At 35.8% G+C, this 19,063-nt stretch overlaps 4 protein-coding genes across 6 annotated transcripts in view; 2 read left to right on the forward strand and 2 right to left on the reverse strand.

Moving 5' to 3' along the window:
- LOC107693249 (uncharacterized) overlaps window positions 1-5,811 on the reverse strand; it is a 7,847-nt gene extending 2,036 nt beyond the window's left edge. The window contains exons 1-7 of the mRNA XM_016492561.1: window positions 5,671-5,811; window positions 4,404-4,552; window positions 4,199-4,315; window positions 3,853-4,005; window positions 3,183-3,263; window positions 1,857-2,035; window positions 1,542-1,747 (exon numbers count right to left, since the gene is read on the reverse strand). Coding sequence (XP_016348047.1) covers window positions 1,542-1,747; window positions 1,857-2,035; window positions 3,183-3,263; window positions 3,853-3,912 — 526 coding nt within the window. The 5' untranslated portion in view covers window positions 3,913-4,005; window positions 4,199-4,315; window positions 4,404-4,552; window positions 5,671-5,811. The remainder of the gene's footprint in view (window positions 1-1,541; window positions 1,748-1,856; window positions 2,036-3,182; window positions 3,264-3,852; window positions 4,006-4,198; window positions 4,316-4,403; window positions 4,553-5,670) is intronic.
- Window positions 5,812-6,036: 225 nt separating this feature from the next.
- psmc1a (proteasome 26S subunit, ATPase 1a) lies at window positions 6,037-10,975 on the forward strand. Its single transcript, XM_016492061.1, has 11 exons — window positions 6,037-6,137; window positions 6,721-6,774; window positions 6,911-7,007; window positions 7,104-7,228; window positions 7,453-7,638; window positions 8,020-8,148; window positions 8,528-8,624; window positions 8,698-8,887; window positions 9,397-9,548; window positions 9,748-9,902; window positions 10,481-10,975. The coding sequence occupies exons 1-11, from the start codon at window positions 6,135-6,137 to the stop codon at window positions 10,613-10,615; spliced, it is 1,323 nt and encodes a 440-aa protein (XP_016347547.1). The 5' UTR covers window positions 6,037-6,134; the 3' UTR covers window positions 10,616-10,975.
- A 2,013-nt stretch (window positions 10,976-12,988) lies between these two features.
- zranb1b (zinc finger, RAN-binding domain containing 1b) overlaps window positions 12,989-19,063 on the reverse strand; it is a 17,029-nt gene continuing 10,954 nt past the window's right edge. For 2 of the 3 annotated variants that reach the window (XM_016492068.1, XM_016492080.1), the window contains 3 exons: window positions 18,245-18,374; window positions 16,870-17,099; window positions 12,989-14,376 (listed from right to left, as the gene is read on the reverse strand). In XM_016492068.1, coding sequence (XP_016347554.1) covers window positions 14,158-14,376; window positions 16,870-17,099; window positions 18,245-18,374 — 579 coding nt within the window. In that variant the 3' untranslated portion in view covers window positions 12,989-14,157. Of the gene's footprint in view, window positions 14,377-16,869; window positions 17,100-18,244; window positions 18,375-18,958; window positions 19,047-19,063 lie in introns of all 3 variants that reach the window. The other variant, XM_016492073.1, reaches the window with a different exon arrangement.
- akap6 (A kinase (PRKA) anchor protein 6) overlaps window positions 14,353-19,063 on the forward strand; it is a 180,628-nt gene continuing 175,917 nt past the window's right edge. The window contains exon 1 of the mRNA XM_016492093.1: window positions 14,353-14,397. The gene's annotated coding sequence lies outside the window, so the exon portion shown is untranslated. The remainder of the gene's footprint in view (window positions 14,398-19,063) is intronic.

Raw genomic sequence — 19,063 nt, forward strand, 5'->3', positions numbered from 1 at the left:
AGCACCCCATATTGACAGAAAAACACGGAATTGTTGACATTTTTGCAGATTTATTAAAAAAGTAAAACTGAAATATCACATGGTCCTACGTATTCAGACCCTTTGCTCAGTATTTAGTATAAGCACCCTTTTGATCTAATACAGCCATGAGTCTTTTTGGGAAAGATGCAACAAGTTTTTCACACCTGGATTTGGGGATCCTCTGCCATTCCTCCTTGCAGATCCTCTCCAGTTCTGTCAGGTTGGATGGTAAACGTTGGTGGACAGCCATTTTTAGGTCTCTCCAGAGATGCTCAATTGGGTTTAAGTCAGGGCTCTGGCTGGGCCATTCAAGAACAGTCACAGAGTTGTTGTGAAGCCACTCCTTCGTTATTTTAGCTGTGTGCTTAGGGTCATTGTCTTGTTGGAAGGTAAACCTTCGGCCCAGTCTGAGGTCCTGAGCACTCTGGAGAAGGTTTTTGTCCAGGATATCCCTGTACTTGGCCGCATTCATCTTTCCCTCGATTGGAAGGGTTCTGGTCGTCCCAAATGTCTTCCATTTAAGGATTATGGAGGTCACTGTGCTCTTAGGAACCTTAAGTGCAGCAGAAATTTTTTTGTAACCTTGGCCAGATCTGTGCCTTGCCACAATTCTGTCTCTGAGCTCTTCAGGCAGTTCCTTTGACCTCATGATTCTCATTTGCTCTGACATGCACTGTGAGCTGTAAGGTCTTATATAGACAGGTGTGTGGCTTTCCTAATCAAGTCCAATCAGTATAATCAAACACAGCTGGACTCAAATGAAGGTGTAGAACCATCTCAAGGATGATCAGAAGAAATGGACAGCACCTGAGTTAAATATATGAGTGTCACAGCAAAGGGTCTGAATACTTAGGACCATGTGATATTTCAGTTTTTCTTTTTTAATAAATCTGCAAAAATGTCAACAATTCTGTGTTTTTCTGTCAATATGGGGTGCTGTGTGTACATTAATGAGGAAAAAAAATTAACTTAAATGATTTTAGCAAATGGCTGCAATATAACAAAGAGTGAAAAATTGAAGGGGGTCTGAATACTTTCCGTACCCACTGTATATATATATAAATCATCAAAAATGATTAATATATATAAAATAAATATCAAATGATGAAATGACAGTGATGAAAAGTTATGAGGAAAATTGGATAAAAAAATAATGAATAAAAATGATTAACATTTGTTTAAAATATTTACTTTATAATGTGTGTGTGTGTGTGTGTATATATATATATAATATACATATTTTATTAATCATATATAGTTAACAGTTAATATATAGTTAATATGTCATAGTATATATAATATATGAAAAATAAATTCATATATTTCATAAATCATATGAAATTACGATGAAAAATTCAGAATTTAGAGGAAATTATAGATTATTGGATTTGGAAGTGGTCCAAAATTGATTTCATATGTGCTTTTGTATAAATGTATTCTAGCAGTGCTGCTATTAAATTTGTCATGCCAAATCATCTAGTCCAAATAAAATATAGACATTTACACACTACTAAACATACCCTTAAACACCTCCTCTAAAGCACTGATTTCTGCCTCACAGAAGTCCACCATGAAGTGTGAAGGATTCCAGTCTGAATTCCACTTCTGAAACACCTTCAAGGCTTCTGCGATGTCCTCTTTAGTCTCTGTCTGAGTGACAAACACTCCAACAGCGGCGTAGCTCACATTTGTCCTCACCCACAGAAAGAAGAGTGGCAGTGAATTTCTGTGTGGGAAAGACCAGTAAATAGTTGTTATTTTTAGTTTTAGTGAATCTGAGATTTCATTCTTGTATACAAGTACACATTAAATGACAAACTGCACCACCAACGCACCTGCCAGCTCGATAGGATTCATCCAGTAAGCACATGTGCTGTCCATACAGTAACATAAGCCTCTTCTGCCACGGCGTCTGCAAGCACAGCAGCATCTTCACCACACTACCATCCTCCTTCTCCTGAGAGGGTCTGTACTCAATGGCACAGCCCTCTTCTTTCCATGTGTTTACCAAGGCCTACAACGTATATCCTGTCAATTAATCATTTTAAAGAATTTTGAATGTAACAAAATCATTTCTGCAACATAAAACATGGTCAATGTTCAAAGAAAGCCAACATGAAATCCAAACTGACTTAGTTCTGGTCTTATTGTGAACGAGTCATTTGTACACATTATTCCAAAGAAAAAAAATGCATTAAAGGGATAGTTCACCCAAAAATGAAAATTCTGTCATTAATTACTACCACAGAACTACCACGTTCAAGGCCCAGAAATGTAGTAAGGACATTGTTAAAATAATGCATCGTGATTCTTGCATGAATGGCGGCGGACACTGACACGGAAGAGAAGAGTTGTTGAATAAAGTAATTTTTGCGTTCTTTATGCACAACAAGTATTCTCGTAACTTCATAACATTACGGTTGAACCACTGATGTCACATAGACTATTTTAACGATGTCCTTACCTTTCTGGGCCTTGAATGTTGTAGTTGCATTGCTGTCTATGCAGGGTCAGAAAGCTCTCGGATTTCATCAAAAAAAATATCTTCATTTGTGTTCCGAAGATGAACGAAGGTCTTACGGGTTTGGAACGACACGAGGGTGAGTAATTAATGACAGAATTTTCATTTTTGGGTGAACTAACCCTTTAACCTCTCCTTCTGATTCAACTTCCCTTTAGAGGCTGACGTCACGAATCCAGTTTTTTTGTGCATCCTTTTTAACTTACTATTACTATTAAAAACAATGACATGTGAATGTCTGTTGACTGAATGAAAATTAAAACACCTTGCGGGCTCAACCACATGAAAAGACACAAGTTTGATGCAAGTACAAATTTATAAAATAAAGTCTTTATTGTCATTGTATTGTGCAAAATACAATAAATCTGGGAAACTCTATCGCTGCACACACACATGCCGCCTTGCTATGACACATATGCTTATTAAATAGACAATTAAACCTTACAATGACATCCCAATGAACAAAACATCTAAATGATACAGTTGGTGTAAGAATTTTTATTGACCACCAGATAGCGAGGTAGAGCACTGTGTCAAAAGCTTCGAAGCATCAATGCAGTTTGTTGTAAAAGCCTCACTGCTTCAAAAGCCTCGTTCGGCACATCCCTAAACAGCACCTCAATCAGGTGACAATGTTTACCTGTAGATTATGATGGTCTGCACTGGACTTCCTGTTTCCTGCCTTGACCTTTTTTATGATGTTCCAAATGTCTCTTGATTCCTGCAAGTTTAAGCAGAACAAAATGGCATTACTCATTGCATTTGCATAGCATACAGTTCTGTTCAAAGGTGTGGGGTTGGTAAGATTTTTTTAATAGTGTTGAAAGAAGTCTCTAATGCTCACCAAGGCTGCATGTATTTGATCAAAAATACAGTAAAAAACTGTAATGTTATGAAATATTATTACAATTTAAAATAACTGTTTCCTATTTGAATATATTCTCAAATGTAATTTATTCTTGTGATCAAAGCTGAATTTTCAGCATCATTACTCCAGTCTTCAGTGTCACATGATCCTTCAGAAATCATTCTAATATATAATTCTTCTTATTATCAATGTTGAAAACAGTTGTGCTGCTTAATATTTTTGTGAAAACTGTGATTTCCAGGATTCGTTGTTGAATAGGAAAATCAAAAGAGCAACATTTATTCGAAATAGAAATCTTTTGTAACATTATAAATGTCTTTATTGTTACTTTTGATCAATTTAATGCATCCTTGCTGAATAAAAGTATTCAATTCTTTCAATAAAAGTAATCAAATGTCATGTTAGTCTGCCTTATCTTGTGAGATGAATCCTAGGCACAAACCTTTCCAAAAATGGGGTGGTTTTGATGCTCTTTAATATCTGGGAAGCTGGCTGCAAACATTTCTTCTGTGCGCACACGCTTTGGATCTAGTCTTAGGGCCTCTCTAACAGCTGAAGACTTTTCTCGTTTCTAATACGGGTTATCTTCTTTTATCTGGCCCCGAAAAACAAAAATACTGTTAAGGTTTCCATGAAATGTGCCTGACACTTGCAAAAATCACTTGATGCCTCATGGTGTTAATATATTTGACAATTACAATTTCAGATTATTTTATATCCAAGTGCAGATAAAAATGTGTCGTTGTCACAGATATTACTGATCTGAAAGAATGTATTAAGTGTCTTACTTTATACTCAGGAAACCTCACAATATGAACAACATAAATGGTTGCAGGACAACCCATTTTTTTAGTTGGTTGCATCAGGCATCTTGTTTTAAGGCTTGAATATTCATGACCTTGTGCCTGAAACAGAAGACATTACAGAATAAAAGTCATTTGAACTATTCAAGGTATGTCCAAATATGATCAGAAATCTGTGTGAAGCTCTTACTTTACTCTCCTGCCGTCTTTGTTTGGCTTTGGTGTGCTTGTCTCTTCCTTGGTGACATATATATGTCTTTTTCCCAATAATCTTGAAAGGCATGCCATTGAAAGGAACAATCGTCACTTCCCACTGTAGCTGTTTTTCCACTGTCAGATCTGGAAAAAAAACAAAAAACATAAAAATAAAAATAGAGAAGAATAAGGCATTTAAGTGGAGCTGTATAGTGGATAGTCGCCAATGTATGCTAAGTGGTTGCTGAAGTATTTAAAAGATTATTTAATCAGTTATCAAGATATCCAGTCCTGCTTATTAGTACGTGACCAGTGTTGGGGGTAATATATTACAAGTAACGCAAGTTACGTAATCAGATTACTTTTTTTCAAGTAACTAGTAAAGTAACGCATTACTTTTTAATTTACAAGAGAATATCTGAGTTACTTTTTCAAATAAGTAACGCAAGTTACTTTTTTTTTCCAATTTATTGATTGACAGCTCTCCTGCCCCCATGTTGAGAGAAATCAGATGTTACTGTAGTTCTAAAATAAATATGAATATGCATTCATTCATCTCACTCACAAAAAAAAACACAGATTCAGTATTCCTCAAAATGAATAAAAATAATGCAACTCAGAATATGACGCAAACCTGCAATAATTAAATGTTAAACAACACAAATATCCTTTATGTATCTAATCCCATTCTATTAACCAATGTCTTTGCTTCTGACCTTCGATGATCCAGTTCAACGATACTAATAAGCAAAAATTACTCTAGACGAACATTTGTGTCTTTTTTTATTGCTGAAGTGTGTTGAAATGTCTTCTTCTGCATTCTACTGTACGGACGTAAATTTACTTTCCCTTCAGCCTGAGGCTTATTCATTTCACTTTTGGTGTGAAAAGGCTTTTATATTTGCCAAAAATATAACTTTTTTATTTTAAAAACAAACAAGCAAGCCCTGTCCAGATTTAAAAAGTAGCGCAAAAGTAACGTAACGCATTACTTTCCATAAAAAAATAACCAAGTAACGTAATTAGTTACTTTTTTGTATGGAGTAATGCAATATTGTAATGCATTACTTTTAAAAGTAACTTTCCCCAACACTGTACTTTACCATATACAAAATTCATAAGTTATGGGCCAGAAAATATATAGGGTTGAGGTTAGTTCAGATCTCTAACTTTAAGCATAAGCAGCAGTAATAACTGCACAGGTCATTAAAATCCATTAATACATCTAGAACTTCAGATATGACATCGTTCTTCAAACGTACCATTTTTGCCAAATGCACGATCGCTCTTCAAAACGATAAACTTTGTGTTCGTGTCTCCCTCGTACTGTTGAAGACATGCATTGAAATCTTCAAGAGACTCAAAGGTTTCAACGCTCCCCATTATTTTATTCGGGGTCGCGGCAAGATAGTAACCAGCTTTCTGTGAAAGTCTCGCGAGACCGTAACCCCAGCCATTCGTTGCAAACAGTGTACTCTCGCGATACTTTATTTGTGTACGCTCTCTTATGGGGTCAAATCGTTACAACTAATTAATAAAAAAGCTAATTAATAACCAACTGGCTCAATAATTACAAACAATATAAACTAATTTGTCGAGAGAAATGTCATCACGAAGAAGTACGGAGGACGTCGGTCAATGTGCCCTCCTCTCCAGAAGGTGGCGGAGACGAGACACTTGGCTTGATCTATTAGTGCAGAAGAAGAAACAGACGGCGACACTTGCAATGGTGAGCCAGCATATTTCACTTCTTTTCATTTCTTAAGTAGTTTATATTTCATCTTTAATAAAAACATATGTATTACTGGTTTAAAAATGAATTATGCACATTAAGAGCTGCTGGACATCTACATGTGTTTGAGTGTGGCGTGTTAGACAGCAAACAGGGAAGTTAGCTTGTAGCGCTAGCTTGTAATCAATCAAGGTATTATATAAAAAGAGGATAAATGTATGATTAATAATATCAACACGGTATTCTTATTATATTCACCTATTATTAAACATTGGTACTGGTATTAAAGAAAAAATAGATAAATGGATGTGTCAAATGCATGCATTATCATGGTCGTGTGTTTTTATATATGTAAACAAATAAGACGTGAATTATTCTAAATCAAAATTTACAAATATTATTACCTTATTGAATGTAAATGAACACGTAATTATATATATATATATCTATATATATTGAATGAATGTGTCATAAATTCATGAAAAATGAAGCAAAATACAAATTATAATCAATTCATAAGTCAGTGTAGGTGATAGACATCATCAAAACTTCTGGTTAAATTAATGTTTTTCATATACAGGGTCAAAGTCAGAGTGGAGGACAAGGACCTGGAGGAGGGAAGAAAGATGACAAGGTGAGTATTTATCACACACACACACACAAAACATATCATAATTAAGTAATATATATAGAAAATGTCGGAAGAGAATAATCTTAGAGAAATGTAGCAGTTAAAATGGACAAATTTCCATCTGTGCATTGAATTGCAGGATAAGAAAAAGAAATATGAGCCTCCCATTCCCACAAGAGTTGGGAAAAGGAAGAAGAAAGTGAAGGGACCAGATGCTGCCAGCAAACTCCCTCTGGGTAAAATAAATATCATGATACCTGTGTCAAGCGGCTGTTACGTAGATAGTAGTGATCCATAAAATCATGAGCTGTTATTGTCGCTTTCTTCTTCAGTCACTCCACACACACAGTGCAGACTGAAACTCCTCAAACAAGAGAGAATTAAAGACTTTCTGCTGATGGAGGAGGAGTTCATCAGGAACCAGGAGCAGATGAAACCCCTGGAGGAGAAACAGGAGGTGAGCACATGTATTATTGTGTCTCTTTTATATTGTGTATATAAAATGTTTTTTCTTTTTCAATTTCTATAATTATTATTGTTTTTATTTTGAATCAGAAGAACCATAATTTGGCCCGAAGAGGCATTACAGAATAAAAAATATTTAATGAAAGATATTAAATCTAGAAACACAAATCTAGATCAAAATCAAGCCCAGCCCTTAACATCATGTTTTGTTTATAGGAGGAGAGATCGAAAGTGGACGATCTCAGAGGGACGCCCATGTCTGTGGGAACTCTGGAGGAGATCATTGACGATAATCACGCCATTGTGTCGACATCAGTGGGCTCTGAACATTATGTCAGCATTCTGTCGTTTGTAGATAAAGACCTTCTTGAGCCCGGCTGCTCTGTGTTACTGAACCACAAGGTTAGTAAAGTCTTTAAAATCACTGAATAGACCTAAGGAAATGGAAAGATAAATAGAAATGAATATTGACCCACTTAGATTGTCTTGACTCTCATTAGACCATGTTTATTTCTGGTGTGGGTTTAACATGGCCAGACACAAACTGTCTGATGTCACAAACATTAGTGTGAGAGTTTCATTTGTTTTAAAGTGCTCATAATAGACTTGAATATTGACTCACTCACTTAGCTTTATCTAAATACAGAAGTCAATTTTAGTACTGCATTTTGAATATTTTTTTTAGACCTGTCAATAATAACATTATTAAATTATTATTTTATTAAATCATGTATTATAATATGTATTTTATGTTTTGTTATTAATTTATGTACATGTTTGCAGGTTCATGCAGTAATCGGGGTGCTTATGGATGACACAGACCCTCTGGTGACTGTAATGAAGGTAGAGAAAGCCCCGCAGGAGACATACGCAGACATCGGAGGTCTGGACAACCAGATTCAAGAGATCAAGGTAACAGATTAGTCTCCATAAAATTAATTTCATTTCAAAGTGGCTAAAAACTGCAAAAAATGTTGTTGTTTTTTGTATTTTGATTGGTTTATAAAAATAGGACATACATTATATTATATTAATTAAAATATATATATTAATTTATATTGATTTAATTATTTCTTATTGGCAGTTTTTCTCTGTCTACATATCCTTGATTATGTCAGCTGTTACAATACAATATACAATACAATACAATTTGATGAAATGCGTTTTTCATAACATTTTCTTCTTTAGAATAACATACACTGATGAATCCTGCACAAGAACACCAGGAACATTAATCAGGACATTACATGAATTCTAAGGCATGTTTGACCTTGTGCATTTCTTCATTCAGGAGTCTGTGGAGCTCCCCCTCACACATCCAGAGTATTATGAAGAGATGGGAATAAAGCCGCCTAAAGGGGTCATTCTGTACGGCGCACCGGGAACAGGTCAGTCTGAGGGGGTCTTAAAAACCAATCTGCATCTGTATGTTGTCATTTTCTTAGCATATGTTTTGTGCAGGCAAGACTCTTCTGGCGAAGGCAGTGGCGAACCAGACGTCTGCCACCTTCCTGAGGGTGGTGGGCTCAGAGCTTATTCAGAAATACCTGGGCGATGGTCCCAAACTGGTGCGAGAGCTCTTCAGAGTGGCTGAGGAGCACGCTCCGTCCATTGTCTTCATAGATGAGATTGACGCTATTGGCACAAAGAGGTGAGTATGAAGGTCAGCATTATTACTATAGAAATCATTCTAATATGCTGATTTGCTGCTCGAGAAACATTTCCTATCATTTACAAATCTTTTATAGAAATATTTTGTAGCAGTATAAATGTCTTTACTGTCACTTTTGATCAATTTAATACATCTATGACAAATAAAAGTATTCATTTCTTAATATATAATTCTAAATGTTAAAATGTGTGCATTTGATTACATTTTAAATGTATTATTTACACAATATTTAAACAGTTTTTTATTTACACTATAAATACACTTACACACTTATGACAATATTCACTCATAATTCACAAAAAATATTTGAAAAACAAAACTTGTTGGCTGTTGTTAGATTTTAGAACTAACACTGACAAAATATAATTATACTGTAAAAAAAGAGAATTTATGTGCGGCCCCAGGTGTGTGTATATTGGGTACAGATTGGATTGTTTTTATTATAAACAGTGGTAAACACTTGACATTTGGCTCTTGTTTCTCTGCAGGTATGAATCTAATTCAGGAGGAGAGCGTGAGATCCAGAGAACAATGTTGGAGCTGTTAAACCAGTTGGATGGATTTGACTCGCGTGGAGACGTTAAAGTCATCATGGCTACTAATAGGATAGAGACACTTGACCCAGCTCTCATTAGACCAGGTGAATTAGTCAGCTTACCTTGTTTATAATGCTAATTGAATCAAAGTGGACTCACTGGCCAGATGCAAACTCTCTGAAGTCGCAAACATTGGTCTGAGAGTTTCCTTTGTTTTAAAGTGCACATAATTACATTCAATAAAGGATGAAGTGCATTACTTTGTAGACTAAAAGTAGATGTTCCCTTTGTGTGATTTCACAGGTAGAATCGATCGTAAGATTGAGTTCCCACTGCCGGATGAGAAGACTAAGCGCAGAATCTTTCAGATCCACACCAGCAGGATGACGGTAGCGGATGACGTGACTTTGGATGACCTCATCCTGGCTAAAGAAGACCTCTCTGGTGCTGACATCAAGGTAGCATCTAAAGGCCCGTTTAATTAAATAGATGCATAATCTTGTGCAGTTTGATTACATGCAAAAACAGTATATTGCAGAACAAGATGATGTAGTTCATTTCACCTTGTTTGACTAATTGACCATTTTAATTTAGGTTTAAACAGTCCACCCAAAAATGAACATTCTGCCGTTATTTACTCAACTTCATGCATTTCCAAACCTGTATGCATTTCTTTTTTTTCTGCAAAGCGTAAAAGAAGATATTTTAAAGATTGTTGGTAACCAAGAAGTTTTGGTTCCTATTGACCTCCATTTTTTTGCCCATACAATGGAAGTCAATGGGAACCAAAGCCGTTTGGTTACCAACATTCTTTATATTATCTTTTAGCTTATATTTTATGTTCCACCAAAGAAAAGAAAGTCAAGTTTGGAATGACATTAGGGTGAGAAATGATGGCAGAATTTTCATTTTTGGGTGGACATTCTTCAGTGCCTAAAATATGAACTGAACATGAACAAAGGCCATGAATGATTGTGAACAAATTTGTATATGCACTTCATTGTACTTAATAGTGATTTATGTGTTTTTCTTCCAGGCCATTTGCACAGAGGCAGGGCTGATGGCTCTGAGGGAACGGAGAATGAAAGTTACTAATGAAGACTTCAAGAAGTCCAAAGAGAACGTCCTGTACAAGAAGCAGGAGGGGACACCGGAGGGGCTCTACCTTTAATATGCCATTATCCAGTCTTACACCCTTTTTTTTGGTTTAAATATATTAACTCTGATTCCTGACTTAACCCTCTGTTGTTCATTTGTGCTCAATGCCAATTAAATATTTCAGTTCAGAGTTTCTCTGAGCCTTTACTGAATTATCTGACGAATAAAGCATGAGATGTACCTGTCATTGGTTAGGGTTTGGATTACTGTTTCATATTTTCTACTGATGAACTTAAATTTCGTTGGCCGAAAATACATTTTCAGTTTGGGCTGAAATAGTTTTGGAGGGTCGAAATCATTGGCCATGACCTTGACGTTTAATCAGCGCTTTTCCGACGGCGCGTTTCGTTGGTGTCAGTGTCTGTTTCGTGCACACAACATACAAGGAAGTTACAACAGGTAAACATGTCAGCTGTGTAGATGCATGGCCTGTTAATATAGATGTTTCGTTTTTAATATTTTCATTTTAATGATATGTGTGATTTTATAGTCGGTGCTTTTTTTCAGTTGATGCGTAAACAAAACTTCACTAAACATTTTATAGCGCGTCTGGCATCCAATAACTGCAATAAGATTGGTTCTGTATTACTTTTTTATTTATTTTTTATATGTCGTTTGATGCTATTAAATGTGGTGGCAGTCAACTGATCATCTTTCCGTCTTTACTGCTAGTTATAGCGTGAAAAATACATGACTGAACATAAGAAGTATGTTGGAAGAACCAGTACCCAACTTAATGAAATGTCTCATGTCTCGTAATCGCTCAATCAGTGTTTCAACCGCGGAAAGATGTTAATAAAACGGCTTGTAATCAATTGTCATGTAACATTTACCTAAGGCAAATGATTTAAAGGGGTCATATGATGCGATTTCAAGTTTTCCTTTCTCTTTGGAGTGTTACAAGCTCTTGGTGCATAAAGAAGATCTGTAAAGTTGCAAAGACTAAAGTCTCAAACCCAAAGAGATATTCTTTATAAAAGTTAAAAACGAAGCGTTTGAGAGAGGCGGGGCATAGAGGACCTACAATAATGTACAGTATTTGAAAAATAATGTGTTTTTTGAACATTAAAGCATGTCAACATATTCTGTTACACCAAATACACAAAATAATGATATTTAAAATAGCATCATATAACCCCTTTAATGTCCTTAACTCTTTATTTAGCTAGAAAAAAGTAAATAAATAATTTAAAAAAATCATGTCTGAATAAATCTGTCATGAAGACAAGTTTTCATTACAGCCACAGTTTAAATGTTTACAGGGTTAATTACCCCAGGGTTAGTAGTTAAAAAATAATTGTCAGGTTTTGAGATTTCACACTGTAAATCATTAAAACCTGAATGAATGTTCGTTTTTGCATATTTAGGGCTAATAACTGATACGTTGAAAATTGTTCAACATAATTAACTATTTCTCTTAAAGGGATAGTTCACGCAAAAATGAAAACCGAGAAAATGTTGAAACCCTGAAATTTTGTGTAATACAAAAGAAGATACTTTGAAGAATGTTGATAATCAAACAGTTGCTGGTTCCCATTGACTTCCATAGACTTCCATTTTTTTTTTCCATGCTCAGTGGGGACCTGCAGCTATTTGGTTACCCACATTCTTCCAAATAACTTATTTTGTGTTCAGCACAAGAAATAAACTCATACAGGTTTGGAACAATTTGAGGTGGAATAAATGATGACAGAATTTTCATTTTTGAGTGAACTAGCCACAGACTTTTAGTCCAAATCGATTCATTTCAATAGGAATCCGTGTCATCGCTTGAGGGAGAAAGATTTCCTATGCAGATTTTGCAGCTTCTGTGACTTTACAAATGATCCCCAGTCATGAACAAAAAATATATCAAAGAACTGTAAAACTGTGATGTTCAGACCTGGGGAAATTTCTGGACATTTTATTGAATGTACATTTTTCTAATCATGCTTATGTTTCACTGGCTAGATATTGCTCATTGAACAACTCACCATTGTGTCCCATTTAAATAGTTTTTGATCATAGATGACATATGTGTACGTTTTGAATGTATAACAAAGACTGGAAAAGTAATAGAAATTCACTGGTCAAAAGTGGCGGAAACCCTGTACAAAGTGTACACTAGTTAATGAAGCATGCATGCATTGTTTTAGCAGGTTCTGTGTTGCTAAACAACTCACCATGACATTCTAGCAGTACATTGTTCGACTTGTAATGCTTTGGCATGCCTGTTTCGGTCTTTCAGTATAATCTTCCATGGTTAATGTATAGTCTAAAACAATATATAGCAAATATACAGGGTATAGCAATGAATTTGCTATTGCAACATCCTTACATAAAACAAATAGCTGAGCTTTTCTCATATAAGCATGTGTAGTTTGTATGTAGGAAACCACACTTTTTGTTTTGTTTCGAAGTTTTATAATAGTTTCATAGTTGGACATTCAAAACACTTAGGTCTTCAATATCACCAAGTTTGGTCTCCACCTTATATATCAAATATACCATAGTGTAGCAGAACTATCACATAATTTAAAATAGAAAATAAAACATGAGGATGTGAGATGTGAGAAGGACCAGACATAAAAATCACAGGAGGTGATGAGATGGGAATGGGGGTGGGGGGGGGGTTTATATTAGCACTGCAAAAACACTCCACAGATCTCTCGTAATGTTCACTTTGGTCTACATCAAGTCTTTTTCATCAAGGTTTGGAAACTGAGTGGAAAAATGTGCACTGAAAAATCTGTGGCCAGACATTTCACAAAAAACAACAGACACACACAAATACACAACTGAAAGAGTGAAGGGACCACATTGAAAGAAGAGCTGAAATAATGTTCCCTTTCAAAAACGGCATCCAACGGACACAGTAAACTGACACATGCCTCTTTTTCTTTGCAGCGTTCACGTTTGTAGTGCAGTTCAAAGATGGGACGACGAGAGACAACAATGTGAGTGGAAAAGCATTCATTTCTATGGCTCACACACTATTATTCAGATAAATACAGAAAATCTGTTAGAAATCGAGTTAAAATATCCACTTGCGTTCTCCTCGTAACAATCAGGTGAGAAACGACAGCTTTATTTAAAAAAACAAACAATTGTGACAGTCATACGTGTGATTCATAGATAATGCTCATTTTCAAACGTGTAGTGAATTATGTTTTAGTAATCTTAGTCTAGAGTCACGCTACACAAATAGAAATAGACATCTGCGTCAGACATTTTAAAAAGGGTGCTTAAATTGCTGCATTTTACCTATTTAAATCTCTTTTTCTTTCCTGTTCCTTCCTCCTCTTTTTCTTAAATCACTACAAGCATTGCACCAGCAAATTAAAACCAAAACACAAACGAAAGCAAAGAACATACTCTGTAAAGACAAATACAATCATGATTGCATTCCTTTATTTTGCAACAAACCCAAATTATTTGTCGTATTAGGGACAAAAACCAAAAAGGAAAGCTTGGGTTTGTCGTTCGGTCGGGGTTAGAGGTGTGTGTTTGTGTGTTTCCGTATGTTGGGGAACGCAAGAGGGTCGTGTTGTAGTGTCAAGTGACGCCGACTGTTCTTCACTCATCTTCGTCCTCCTCTTCCTCCTCTCCGTCAGACAGAGTTGGACAAGCAGCAAGCTGCCGGTAACCGTCCAGCCACGTCTCCACCATCTGAGTGACAAGTGGGTGGTTCCGCCTCCTGGAGCTCTTCTGCATGGCCACCAAAACCCCGCCCTCCGTAACACAGCAGTCCATCCACTGCCTCAGCATCCGCTCCTGCTGCTCCTCCGTCCCCATCTGACGGACACACACGTCAAGGTATATCAACAACAGCTCATAAACAGCTTCCAAAAACATGTATTTTCCATTTAATAGCAGTGATCAAACTAATTAAGGGTGCGTTTTTATGACACCATTTTCAACTAAAAAGTGACGTTTTTCAAAAATGTTTTATGCGTTTTGGTTGTTCATTTACATGACAACGGCGTTTGGGGGGCCTACAAAGGCGAGAAGGATATCTGCAGCCTGGAGCTCTCCAAATGGGGGCGGGAGCTCCAAAATAGGGCGAGGCTTCCTCCCATTGTCAGACAGGCACATGACACGCATGGGCATTTTTTCCCCCAATCCACTTCAGTGCAAACTCCGCCCCACAGCTGATTCTAAAGATTTTATTGATTGTGTCAATTAAAGTGTTGATTTCCTACACTAAACTACAAAAAATGCTAACACCTAAACCTACCCCACACCTGACCCTAACCTTCACCACTGAAATTGGCTGCACGGCGGGATTGGCGCTGAATAGCGTGGTAAAGAAAGATGCAGTTCAGGAGATAAACAGTTAAAAAGATTATGCGATATGAGATCGTTCCGTAACTCCCCAACCGGACCTCACCGGACAATGGCACCTTTTTAGTTGCACCCAGCGTCACTACCCCCTCCTACCCTGCGAATTTCGAGCCCCGGGACACCCCCGTTGCTTAAAACAAAGCGATAGAGTAAAATCTTTCCCCTGCACTGGGACGGCTCGCGGGAGAGCTCATGGGTGATTCGTGTTTACATCATGAAGCAGAGGTTCAAACTCCGGTCCGAACACCACTGGCCACGAGCTTTGGGCTCTGCTCTCACGGAGAATATTTATTTATATAGCATATTTTATTTTAGATCAACTAGAAACGATGTTTAACTTATAAAGTTTTATTTTGAAATGTAAGTCAATAACAATTGGCTGAAGCCAGAGCCAATGGTTGAAGTCTTTGCGCGAGGAGACCCCGCCCGATTTTGGAGGTTCTGCCCACTTTTGGAGTTCACGCCCCATTTTGGAGATCTCCGGTCTGCAGTTATACCTACTTGGAAAAGGCAGACTTTTGAAAACGTTTTAAAGTGCAAGTCTTTGAAATCAATTATTTGTTCAGTCTACATCGCCAACTACTGGCCTGGCGTGCATAATAGTGTTTTTAGTTGTTTTCAAGGATCGTTTTGACAACATGTGTACATGAAACATTTCAAAAATGCAAAAGGAAAAACTTCAGTTTTTAGTACATCGTTTGTACCCTAAAATAAAAATAAAAAAATTTGCCACAAAAGAGCATGATGTTGAACTTTCAGCAAGTTCTAAAAAACATTTGGATACTAGAATGAATTGTTTGACATCAATAAAGTAGATACGCTTATTATTTATTGATTAAGGCAAGACACTATAGGCAACACCATTGTTTTTTCACGCACTGGTCAATTTTGAGATTTTGGGCTATTTTGCTTCATAACTAGTGGAAAAAACATCCAGAATACACATTTAAGAGTTATTTTATTACACTTTATCTATTTGCCTCTGTAGACTTCAATTACAATCAGTGCTATTTTAGTTTCACTTGGGTACTATTATAGTTTTTATTAATATTCTGAATTACTCTTCATTTTTAAATTTTCATTTTTAGCAATTTTGTTGTGCATTTTTGTCGTTTTTAGTAGTTTTTTCATGTGTCCATATCAATTCAATTAATTTTTTATTTCAGTTTTAGTTATTTTAGTACATCAATTTAAACTGAATTAAAATTAGAAAAGTTGCCCAACTAGTTTCAATTTATTTAATTTTTTTAAATGTAATTTAATTTTATTTTATTTCAGTAAACATTTCAAGTACCGGAAATGTTATTTTTGTATGGTATTAGTTTGAAATAACTATAATGAATATTTTCTCAAATGTTTTCTGAAATCTCTTACACACACACCAAACTTTACAGTTTATTTCTATAAATATTCTGAAGATTTTTACAGAAGAGTTTGTTTATATATCATTCGCATGATTTATATAACATTTTATTCCTAAAAACATGGTGCAAATGTATTTTTTTCTGGCTGTTGACAGTATTTTTTGATCTAATTTCTTAGAACAGATCAGAACTTTTAACTCTAATATGTCAACAAAATTAAAGAAGAATTTTGAACCTGGCTTCATCCAAGATTCAGATTTTTAGAATGTTTAGTTTTAGAATGTATGCAAATTAGTGCATATTTCAACATAATATTTTAGAAAACTTGTAATGCAAAACCGTTGTCTTAATGTACTGTGATTAATGAACCGGGGAAAGTCTCTGTTAGTCAGATTTTTTTTTTTATCCTATTCACCTGTTATGTCTTGCCTTAAATAAAAAAAAAAAAATAAGGCTACAAAACAAGACAATAATTTTGTATATTTTTTCACACTGAAAATTCAGACGTAGTGTAAGCCTTAAACCCTCATATATATTCATGCTCTACAGAGTGTATTCGTGTCAGCAGAGCTGTTCTCACCTCTTGTGCTGACAGAAAGTGAATATGCAACAGCTTTCGTTCGCTGTCAACCAGCGGCAGGAAAGTGACAGTGACATCATCGTCTGTGTTCAAGTTGGCGCCCGCGCCTCGATTATCGTAGCCATCGTTCTCCATGGCAACCAAGGCGGAAAAGTGTCCACGCGTGTAACCCAGGGCGATAGGGCTCTTCCAGCAGAAACTCTGCTCCCATAATAGAGGCAGGTATACACCTAGAAGATAACAACCAAAGCAAACAGTAATTACAGAAACTCTGTGTGACTGACCCCAAAAACCAACACCGTGTTTGAAGTCAGCAGAGTGTTGACAGAGAGTCATTATAGTAGCAATAACAGCCTGTCAGCGGCAGATATAATAGATCACACATTTCTTGGTCAACGTGGCCAAACAGCTCAGAGAATAATGCTAATGTGCTTACACTAATCATCACTGTGAATACTGATAAAATGAATATAATCGTCAGATGTGTGCAGTGACAAGCTCTTTATAATTAGATCAACTCATCGGCCAAGTCAATTATTCGGAAGAGATTTGGCCATTTGTTGACTTTTTAGCGGTAGATTTTTGGTAGCAGGCAACTGCACCTATTTTTGTAATTTTAAGAAATGTCTAAAACAGCCTTGTCAATGGATAATACATATTTTCTGTTTCCATATATATTTTTGAGTAAACATTCCTTGTATAAAAACCTCATGTATAAATATATGAATATATAAATTATATATCAAATTTGAATTTATATACACACTACCCCTCAAAAGTTTGGGATTGGTAAGGTTTTTATTTGATCAGAATTTATTTGATCGAAAATACAGTAAAAACTGTAATATTGTATATTATTACAATTTAAAAGAATTGTTTTCTATTTGAATATTTTCAAATATAATTTATTCCTGTGATGTCAAAGCTGGATTTTCAGCATCATTACTCCAGTCTTCAGTGTCACATGATCTTTCAGAAATCATTCTAATATGCTGATTTGCTGCTCAAGAAACATTTTTTATTATCATGCTGAAAACACTTGTCACTTGATATTTTTGTGGAAACAGTGATACACTTTTTTTCAGGATTCTTTGATGACTAAAAAGTTCAAAAGAAGAGCATTTATAAAAAAAATAATTATATATACAGTATATATATATATATATATATATATATATTATATAATAAATTATATATTTAAAAAAAAAATTACTGACTTTTGAACAGTAGTAAATCTATATCTATCTGTCTATATAGACTGTGATCATAGGCCAATCTGTCCATTTAGATATGAGAAACTGCCATTGCGAAACGAGCAAACCAAATGAAATTGAAATATCTACACACAAGCGTAGCACCTTTAAACACAGCTTACCCTGAAAGCGTGTATATCCCAGCGTCTCTCCTCTGAAGCTCTTGTAATATTTCACACCGTACACTATGATAGGCCTCCGAAGGATGTGTGCCAAGACAAACACGTGTGTCTGCTCTAAACTCGCACCCGGCTGCAGGAAGACGAGACAAGAATACAGAGACAGAGAGAGAGAGAGAGCAAGAGAACCACAATAAAATGTTAAAACAACTTTTACTAGGGAAAACTCAATGTTGTGTTTCCCAAACTCATCTGAATATTTTATTATGAAAAAAAATAATAATTCAACATGAAACAGCATATGCAACCCATTTTACTGTCATATTTTGACACATTGATGATATTCAATAATCCATTCAAAGCAGCCAAAAAAGGGAAACTGTTTAGAGCTGGAGTGAGTTGTTACATCTTGATGAAAGCTTTTGACTTTTGAAGATTAGTTCCTTTCGAAAAACATGCACTGATGAATCGTTCACAATAAGACAAATGTGTATTCTGTATTCTGATATGGTCAGTTGTGATGTCGTGTTGACTTTAAGCACAATGAAACTCAAAATCGTCCATAGAGCAGTATGGAAACAACGCTATAAAAAGTGCTTATTGCTCAGACATCTGTCCAGGCCTCATCCTCTCGGGTGGGATGTGTGTCTGCATGAGTCAACTGCAGGTATCTCAGTAGGTGGTGAAATATTAATGTTTTCTCATCTGGTTGGTTACCTGACTAGCTAATGACAATATAAACGCCCAGTCCTCCTGCCACTGCTCCTCCCGCAGAGAGAAATGCAAACCAAAGCTCTGGGAATACCAGGACTCCCACTCTTT

This window comes from Sinocyclocheilus anshuiensis, unplaced genomic scaffold, assembly GCF_001515605.1.
Source record: "Sinocyclocheilus anshuiensis isolate Anshui unplaced genomic scaffold, SAMN03320099.WGS_v1.1 scaffold261, whole genome shotgun sequence".
NCBI classification, from domain to species: Eukaryota; Metazoa; Chordata; class Actinopteri; order Cypriniformes; family Cyprinidae; genus Sinocyclocheilus; species Sinocyclocheilus anshuiensis.